This window comes from Callionymus lyra, chromosome 6 (genome assembly GCF_982586985.1).
Source record: "Callionymus lyra chromosome 6, fCalLyr1.hap1.1, whole genome shotgun sequence".
NCBI classification, from domain to species: domain Eukaryota; kingdom Metazoa; phylum Chordata; class Actinopteri; order Syngnathiformes; family Callionymidae; genus Callionymus; species Callionymus lyra.
The window spans coordinates 1,331,535-1,341,534 of record NC_141823.1 but is presented as its reverse complement, the minus strand read 5'-3'; the positions used below and the strand labels follow the sequence as shown (position 1 = coordinate 1,341,534).

The 10,000-nt window shown below is 49.8% G+C and overlaps 1 protein-coding gene across 5 annotated transcripts in view; it reads right to left on the bottom strand.

The window, feature by feature from the left end:
• Positions 1–10,000, bottom strand: part of akap13a (A-kinase anchoring protein 13a) — a 116,138-nt gene that overhangs the window by 9,559 nt on the left and 96,579 nt on the right. For all 5 annotated transcript variants that reach the window (XM_087792995.1, XM_087792997.1, XM_087792998.1 and 2 more), the window contains 7 exons: positions 9,120–9,242; positions 8,926–9,043; positions 2,387–2,635; positions 2,249–2,325; positions 691–872; positions 524–606; positions 283–471 (listed from right to left, as the gene is read on the bottom strand). In XM_087792995.1, the coding sequence (XP_087649121.1) occupies positions 283–471; positions 524–606; positions 691–872; positions 2,249–2,325; positions 2,387–2,635; positions 8,926–9,043; positions 9,120–9,242 (1,021 nt within the window). The remainder of the gene's footprint in view (positions 1–282; positions 472–523; positions 607–690; positions 873–2,248; positions 2,326–2,386; positions 2,636–8,925; positions 9,044–9,119; positions 9,243–10,000) is intronic.

Here is a 10,000-nt window from a genome sequence, read left to right as displayed (position 1 = left end):
ATGATGATGATGATGAAGATGATGATGATGAAGATGATGATGATGATGAAGATGATGATGAAGATGATGATGATGAAGATGATGATGATGAAGATGATGATGATGATGAAGATGATGACGATGAAGATGATGATGAAGATGATGATGATGATGAAGATGATGATGATGATGATGATGAAGATGATGATGATGAAGATGATGAAGATGAAGATGAAGAAGATGATGAAGATGAAGTTCTCTCTCGATCTCCAAATACGACTAAGAGCCCCAGCGTGGACTCACCTTCCTGCAGAGCCTCCTTCATGATGGATGCTCCTCTGGGCGGCTCCAGGCTCGACGTGGACCTGAAGAACGGCTCCGTCTGTCTCAGCAGGTCCTCACCCGGACTCCCACTGTCCCACATGCCCCTGAAGAGACGGACCTTCTCCTCCAGCAGAGACAAGATCTCCGTGTCCTTCTGCTTCAGCAGATCTGAGGAGAGACGTCGATGAAGTGGACGAGGAGACACTCGTCTTCGTCTCACCTCTCATCTCCCGGGCTTTGGTCTCCAGCTGTCTCTTGTCCTCCTCCGTCTCACTGGGGATCCCCTCGTCCTCGTCCTTCTCCCTGTCAGGACACAGTCAGAAGGTCACCAGATTCTCAAAGCCTGGATCATGACAGGAGCCGGACTGAACCGGTCCAGGGACTCACATGGACTGCATGGCCTCCTGGATCAGCTGCATCCACGTGTTCCTCTCGTCCCGGGAACTTGCTAGAACCTCCATCATCTCCGGCCTCTCGATGCCGGTGCTGATCAGGAAGAGACCTCGGTCTCTGTTCGCCACTTCTCTGACGATCAGCTTCTGCAATGAGACGACGGTGGAGCGCTGGTCCTGCAGGGAGGAGGAGAGAAGAGAGGGAGGAGAGGAGAGAGGGAGGAGGAGAGGAGAGAGGGAGGAGAGAAGAGAGGGAGGAGAGAAGAGAGGGAGGAGGAGAGAAGAGAGGGAGGAGAGGAGAAGAGAGGGAGGAGAGGAGAGAGGGAGGAGGAGAGAAGAGAGGGGTGAGAGAAGAGAGGGAGGAGGAGAGAAGAGAGGGAGGAGAGAAGAGAGGGATGAGAGAAGAGAGGGATGAGAGAAGAGAGGGAGGAGGAGAGAAGAGAGGGAGGAGGAGAGAGGAGAGGGAGGAGAGAAGAGAGGGAGGAGAGGAGTGAGGGAGGAGAGAAGAGAGGGAGGAGAGAAGAGAGGGATGAGAGAAGAGAGGGATGAGAGAAGAGAGGGAGGAGAGAAGAGAGGGAGGAGGAGAGAAGAGAGGGAGGAGAGGAGAAGAGAGGGAGGAGAGAAGAGAGGGAGGAGAGAAGAGAGGGATGAGAGAAGAGAGGGAGGAGGAGAGAAGAGAGGGAGGAGAGAAGAGAGGGATGAGAGAAGAGAGGGATGAGAGAAGAGAGGGAGGAGGAGAGAAGAGAGGGAGGAGGAGAGAGGAGAGGGAGGAGAGAAGAGAGGGAGGAGAGGAGTGAGGGAGGAGAGAAGAGAGGGAGGAGAGAAGAGAGGGATGAGAGAAGAGAGGGAGGAGAGAAGAGAAGAGAGGGAGGAGAGGAGAAGAGAGGGAGGAGAGAAGAGAGGGATGAGAGAAGAGAGGGAGGAGAGAAGAGAGGGAGGAGGAGAGAAGAGAGGGAGGAGAGGAGAAGAGAGGGAGGAGAGAAGAGAGGGAGGAGAGAAGAGAGGGAGGAGAGAAGAGAGGGAGGAGAGAAGAGAGGGAGGAGGAGAGAAGAGAGGGAGGAGAGGAGAAGAGAGGGAGGAGAGGAGAGAGGGAGGAGGAGAGAAGAGAGGGATGAGAGAAGAGAGGGAGGAGAGAAGAGAGGGAGGAGAGAAGAGAGGGAGGAGAGAAGAGAGGGAGGAGGAGAGAAGAGAGGGAGGAGGAGAGAAGAGAAGGAGGAGAGGAGAGAGGGAGGAGGAGAGAAGAGAGGGATGAGAGAAGAGAGGGAGGAGAGAAGAGAGGGAGGAGAGAAGAGAGGGAGGAGGAGAGAAGAGAGGGAGGAGAGGAGAGAGGGAGGAGGAGAGAAGAGAGGGAGGAGGAGAGAAGAGAGGGAGGAGGAGAGAAGAGAGAGAGGAGGAGAGAAGAGAGGGAGGAGAGAAGAGAGGGAGGAGAGAAGAGAGGGAGGAGAGAAGAGAGGGAGGAGGGAGAAGAGAGGGAGGAGAGAGAGAGGGAGGAGAGAAGAGAGGGTTCTAGTTCTGGTGGATCATGTGAGCACAGGAAGTGATGTCACAAGTACCAGCAGAGCGAAGACATATCTCTGGTCCTTCTCCTGCAGGAAGACGATGACGTCCGACAGCAACAGTGTGTGAACGTCTGGAGAAGAAACATCAAGTTGAGATCTTCTGTCAGGTCCAAGTCCAGAACCAGAACTCACCCTTCAGCCTGCCCTGGCTGCTCTTCAGCTGCAGCGGCCCGTCGTGGATCAGCCGGCGCCGCAGCAGGTCCTCGCGGGCGAAGATCTGACCGCTCTTCATGGTCATGAGGGACTTGCTCTCCGTGCGGCAGTGGAAGTCCTTCAGCCTCTTCTTCTTCTGGTGCTCGTTCACCTTCGTGTCCACGGCCGCGATCACGTCTTTGACCCGCCGCACCGCCTTCGCCAGGTCCTCGTGGTCCGGGTCCTCATCTGGGACGACACCGGATCAGTACGACGCCACATGAGGACAACCATCTTCACTGTCTCATCAACAGTCACACTTCTACTCCGAGTCTCTCCTGGTGCCGGAGCTGATCCCACACAGAAAACCTGTCCTTTGGCTCAGCTCTTTCTCCACTGCCACTCAGAGACCTCCTTCTGTCTCGTCCTCCCCTCACTCATGAACAAGATCCAACAAGGAACATCTCTCTTCTAACCTGGACCGACCTGAGAACCATGGACTCAGACTATCAGGGTGAACAGAGAGAACCATGGACTCAGACTATCAGAGTGAACAGAGAGAACCATGGACTCAGACTATCAGAGTGAACAGAGAGAACCATGGACTCAGACTATCAGAGTGAACAGAGAGAACCATGGACTCAGACTATCAGAGTGAACAGAGAGAACCATGGACTCAGACTATCAGGGTGAACAGAGAGAACCATGGACTCAGACTATCAGGGTGAACAGAGAGAACCATGGACTCAGACTATCAGAGTGAACAGAGAGAACCATGGACTCAGACTATCAGGGTGAACAGAGAGAACCATGGACTCAGACTATCAGGGTGAACAGAGAGAACCATGGACTCAGACTATCAGGGTGAACAGAGAGAACCATGGACTCAGACTATCAGAGTGAACAGAGAGAACCATGGACTCAGACTATCAGAGTGAACAGAGAGAACCATGGACTCAGACTATCATAGTGAACAGAGAGAACCATGGACTCAGACTATCAGGGTGAACAGAGAGAACCATGGACTCAGACTATCATAGTGAACAGAGAGAACAATGGACTCAGACTATCAGGTTGAACAGAGAGAACCATGGACTCAGACTATCAGGGTGAACAGAGAGAACCATGGACTCAGACTATCAGGGTGAACAGAGAGAACCATGGACTCAGACTATCAGAGTGAACAGAGAGAACAATGGACTCAGACTATCAGGTTGAACAGAGAGAACCATGGACTCAGACTATCAGGGTGAACAGAGAGAACCATGGACTCAGACTATCAGGGTGAACAGAGAGAACCATGGACTCAGACTATCAGGGTGAACAGAGAGAACCATGGACTCAGACTATCAGGGTGAACAGAGAGAACCATGGACTCAGACTATCAGAGTGAACAGAGAGAACCATGGACTCAGACTATCAGGGTGAACAGAGAGAACCATGGACTCAGACTATCATAGTGAACAGAGAGAACCATGGACTCAGACTATCATAGTGAACAGAGAGAACCATGGACTCAGACTATCAGGGTGAACAGAGAGAACCATGGACTCAGACTATCAGAGTGAACAGAGAGAACCATGGACTCAGACTATCAGGGTGAACAGAGAGAACCATGGACTCAGACTATCAGAGTGAACAGAGAGAACCATGGACTCAGACTATCAGGGTGAACAGAGAGAACCATGGACTCAGACTATCAGAGTGAACAGAGAGAACCATGGACTCAGACTATCAGAGTGAACAGAGAGAACCATGGACTCAGACTATCAGAGTGAACAGAGAGAACCATGGACTCAGACTATCAGAGTGAACAGAGAGAACCATGGACTCAGACTATCAGGGTGAACAGAGAGAACCATGGACTCAGACTATCAGAGTGAACAGAGAGAACCATGGACTCAGACTATCAGGGTGAACAGAGAGAACCATGGACTCAGACTATCAGAGTGAACAGAGAGAACCATGGACTCAGACTATCAGAGTGAACAGAGAGAACCATGGACTCAGACTATCAGAGTGAACAGAGAGAACCATGGACTCAGACTATCAGAGTGAACAGAGAGAACCATGGACTCAGACTATCAGAGTGAACAGAGAGAACCATGGACTCAGACTATCAGAGTGAACAGAGAGAACCATGGACTCAGACTATCAGAGTGAACAGAGAGAACCATGGACTCAGACTATCAGGGTGAACAGAGAGAACCATGGACTCAGACTATCAGAGTGAACAGAGAGAACCATGGACTCAGACTATCAGAGTGAACAGAGAGAACCATGGACTCAGACTATCAGAGTGAACAGAGAGAACCATGGACTCAGACTATCAGGGTGAACAGAGAGAACCATGGACTCAGACTATCAGAGTGAACAGAGAGAACCATGGACTCAGACTATCAGAGTGAACAGAGAGAACCATGGACTCAGACTATCAGAGTGAACAGAGAGAACCATGGACTCAGACTATCAGAGTGAACAGAGAGAACCATGGACTCAGACTATCAGGGTGAACAGAGAGAACCATGGACTCAGACTATCAGAGTGAACAGAGAGAACCATGGACTCAGACTATCAGAGTGAACAGAGAGAACCATGGACTCAGACTATCAGAGTGAACAGAGAGAACCATGGACTCAGACTATCAGAGTGAACAGAGAGAACCATGGACTCAGACTATCAGAGTGAACAGAGAGAACCATGGACTCAGACTATCAGGAGTGAACAGAGAGAACCATGGACTCAGACTATCAGAGTGAACAGAGAGAACCATGGACTCAGACTATCAGGGTGAACAGAGAGAACCATGGACTCAGACTATCAGAGTGAACAGAGAGAACCATGGACTCAGACTATCAGGGTGAACAGAGAGAACCATGGACTCAGACTATCAGAGTGAACAGAGAGAACCATGGACTCAGACTATCAGGGTGAACAGAGAGAACCATGGACTCAGACTATCAGAGTGAACAGAGAGAACCATGGACTCAGACTATCAGGGTGAACAGAGAGAACCATGGACTCAGACTATCAGAGTGAACAGAGAGAACCATGGACTCAGACTATCAGGGTGAACAGAGAGAACCATGGACTCAGACTATCAGAGTGAACAGAGAGAACCATGGACTCAGACTATCAGGGTGAACAGAGAGAACCATGGACTCAGACTATCAGGGTGAACAGAGAGAACCATGGACTCAGACTATCAGGGTGAACAGAGAGAACCATGGACTCAGACTATCAGAGTGAACAGAGAGAACCATGGACTCAGACTATCAGGGTGAACAGAGAGAACCATGGACTCAGACTATCAGGGTGAACAGAGAGAACCATGGACTCAGACTATCAGGGTGAACAGAGAGAACCATGGACTCAGACTATCAGGGTGAACAGAGAGAACCATGGACTCAGACTATCAGGGTGAACAGAGAGAACCATGGACTCAGACTATCAGAGTGAACAGAGAGAACCATGGACTCAGACTATCAGGGTGAACAGAGAGAACCATGGACTCAGACTATCAGGGTGAACAGAGAGAACCATGGACTCAGACTATCAGGGTGAACAGAGAGAACCATGGACTCAGACTATCAGAGTGAACAGAGAGAACCATGGACTCAGACTATCAGGGTGAACAGAGAGAACCATGGACTCAGACTATCAGAGTGAACAGAGAGAACCATGGACTCAGACTATCAGGGTGAACAGAGAGAACCATGGACTCAGACTATCAGAGTGAACAGAGAGAACCATGGACTCAGACTATCAGGGTGAACAGAGAGAACCATGGACTCAGACTATCAGAGTGAACAGAGAGAACCATGGACTCAGACTATCAGAGTGAACAGAGAGAACCATGGACTCAGACTATCAGAGTGAACAGAGAGAACCATGGACTCAGACTATCAGAGTGAACAGAGAGAACCATGGACTCAGACTATCAGAGTGAACAGAGAGAACCATGGACTCAGACTATCAGGGTGAACAGAGAGAACCATGGACTCAGACTATCAGAGTGAACAGAGAGAACCATGGACTCAGACTATCAGGGTGAACAGAGAGAACCATGGACTCAGACTATCAGGGTGAACAGAGAGAACCATGGACTCAGACTATCAGAGTGAACAGAGAGAACCATGGACTCAGACTATCAGGGTGAACAGAGAGAACCATGGACTCAGACTATCAGGGTGAACAGAGAGAACCATGGACTCAGACTATCAGAGTGAACAGAGAGAACCATGGACTCAGACTATCAGAGTGAACAGAGAGAACCATGGACTCAGACTATCAGAGTGAACAGAGAGAACCATGGACTCAGACTATCAGGGTGAACAGAGAGAACCATGGACTCAGACTATCAGAGTGAACAGAGAGAACCATGGACTCAGACTATCAGAGTGAACAGAGAGAACCATGGACTCAGACTATCAGAGTGAACAGAGAGAACCATGGACTCAGACTATCAGGGTGAACAGAGAGAACCATGGACTCAGACTATCAGAGTGAACAGAGAGAACCATGGACTCAGACTATCAGAGTGAACAGAGAGAACCATGGACTCAGACTATCAGAGTGAACAGAGAGAACCATGGACTCAGACTATCAGGGTGAACAGAGAGAACCATGGACTCAGACTATCAGAGTGAACAGAGAGAACCATGGACTCAGACTATCAGAGTGAACAGAGAGAACCATGGACTCAGACTATCAGGGTGAACAGAGAGAACCATGGACTCAGACTATCAGAGTGAACAGAGAGAACCATGGACTCAGACTATCAGGGTGAACAGAGAGAACCATGGACTCAGACTATCAGAGTGAACAGAGAGAACCATGGACTCAGACTATCAGAGTGAACAGAGAGAACCATGGACTCAGACTATCAGAGTGAACAGAGAGAACCATGGACTCAGACTATCAGAGTGAACAGAGAGAACCATGGACTCAGACTATCAGAGTGAACAGAGAGAACCATGGACTCAGACTATCAGAGTGAACAGAGAGAACCATGGACTCAGACTATCAGAGTGAACAGAGAGAACCATGGACTCAGACTATCAGGGTGAACAGAGAGAACCATGGACTCAGACTATCAGAGTGAACAGAGAGAACCATGGACTCAGACTATCAGGGTGAACAGAGAGAACCATGGACTCAGACTATCAGAGTGAACAGAGAGAACCATGGACTCAGACTATCAGGGTGAACAGAGAGAACCATGGACTCAGACTATCAGGGTGAACAGAGAGAACCATGGACTCAGACTATCAGGGTGAACAGAGAGAACCATGGACTCAGACTATCAGAGTGAACAGAGAGAACCATGGACTCAGACTATCAGGGTGAACAGAGAGAACCATGGACTCAGACTATCAGGGTGAACAGAGAGAACCATGGACTCAGACTATCAGAGTGAACAGAGAGAACCATGGACTCAGACTATCAGGGTGAACAGAGAGAACCATGGACTCAGACTATCAGGGTGAACAGAGAGAACCATGGACTCAGACTATCAGGGTGAACAGAGAGAACCATGGACTCAGACTATCAGAGTGAACAGAGAGAACCATGGACTCAGACTATCAGAGTGAACAGAGAGAACCATGGACTCAGACTATCAGAGTGAACAGAGAGAACCATGGACTCAGACTATCAGAGTGAACAGAGAGAACCATGGACTCAGACTATCAGGGTGAACAGAGAGAACCATGGACTCAGACTATCAGAGTGAACAGAGAGAACCATGGACTCAGACTATCAGGGTGAACAGAGAGAACCATGGACTCAGACTATCAGGGTGAACAGAGAGAACCATGGACTCAGACTATCAGGGTGAACAGAGAGAACCATGGACTCAGACTATCAGAGTGAACAGAGAGAACCATGGACTCAGACTATCAGGGTGAACAGAGAGAACCATGGACTCAGACTATCAGGGTGAACAGAGAGAACCATGGACTCAGACTATCAGAGTGAACAGAGAGAACCATGGACTCAGACTATCAGGGTGAACAGAGAGAACCATGGACTCAGACTATCAGGGTGAACAGAGAGAACCATGGACTCAGACTATCAGGGTGAACAGAGAGAACCATGGACTCAGACTATCAGGGTGAACAGAGAGAACCATGGACTCAGACTATCAGGGTGAACAGAGAGAACCGTGGACTCAGACTATCAGGGTGAACAGAGAGAACCATGGACTCAGACTATCAGAGTGAACAGAGAGAACCATGGACTCAGACTATCAGGGTGAACAGAGAGAACCGTGGACTCAGACTATCAGGGTGAACAGAGAGAACCATGGACTCAGACTATCAGAGTGAACAGAGAGAACCATGGACTCAGACTATCAGGGTGAACAGAGAGAACCATGGACTCAGACTATCAGAGTGAACAGAGAGAACCATGGACTCAGACTATCAGGGTGAACAGAGAGAACCGTGGACTCAGACTATCAGGGTGAACAGAGAGAACCATGGACTCAGACTATCAGGGTGAACAGAGAGAACCATGGACTCAGACTGGCTTCTGACCTGGGGTGTGCTGCAGCAGCCTCTGGATCAGAACCGGGTACTTGGTGATCCTCTGGGTGACGAGCAGGATGCATGCTGGGAGTCCGAGGCGGCGCACGACGCTGCTGCTCATCTTCTTCTGCGGGTGAGAGCGTGAGTGTTGTGCAGGCGAGCGCGACCTTGGCTCACCTTGATGAAGCGCGACCTTGGCTCACCTTGATGAAGCTCTTGAAGCGCTTGTCTTTGGCGAGCAGCTCCTTGTACTGGGCCACGGCCTCCGAGTGGCGGCTGCAGAAGCGTCCGTACGTCCTCTTGACGCGCTCGCCGCCCTCACAGAACTGAGGAGGTCACGTGGTCGTCAAGGTCAGACATGACCAACAGAAGCAGAGCTCAGAGCTACTCAGCCAGTCGTGCGACGAGGCAGTAGCTCGGTGCTCGATTGGATTAGTCTGGTTACACTTTTGTAATTAATGTAACCCTTGTGTGGCCTCGGGGTCAAAGGTCAACATGTGCAGAGGTGGAGGTCGTTGACGTCACAATGTTCTAAATTCTTAATGTTCTTCTGTTCCTCACCTGGCTCAGCAGGACGTCTCAACATCATGAACATTCTAAATGTTCTTCTGGTTCCTCACCTGGCTCAGCAGGACGTCTCAACATCATGAACATTCTAAATGTTCTTCTGGTTCCTCACCTGGCTCAGCAGGACGTCTCAACATCGTGAACGTTCTAAATGTTCTTCTGGTTCCTCACCTGGCTCAGCAGGACGTCTCAACATCATGAACATTCTAAATGTTCTTCTGGTTCCTCACCTGGCTCAGCTGGACGTCTCAACATCATGAACATTCCAAATGTTCTTCTGGTTCCTCACCTGGCTCAGCAGGACGTATCAACATCGTGAACATTCTAAATGTTCTTCTGGTTCCTCACCTGGCTCAGCAGGACGTCTCAACATCGTGAACATTCTAAATGTTCTTCTGGTTCCTCACCTGGCTCAGCAGGACGTCTCAACATCATGAACATTCTAAATGTTCTTCTGGTTCCTCACCTGGCTCAGCAGGACGTCTCAACATCATGAACATTCTAAATGTTCTTCTGG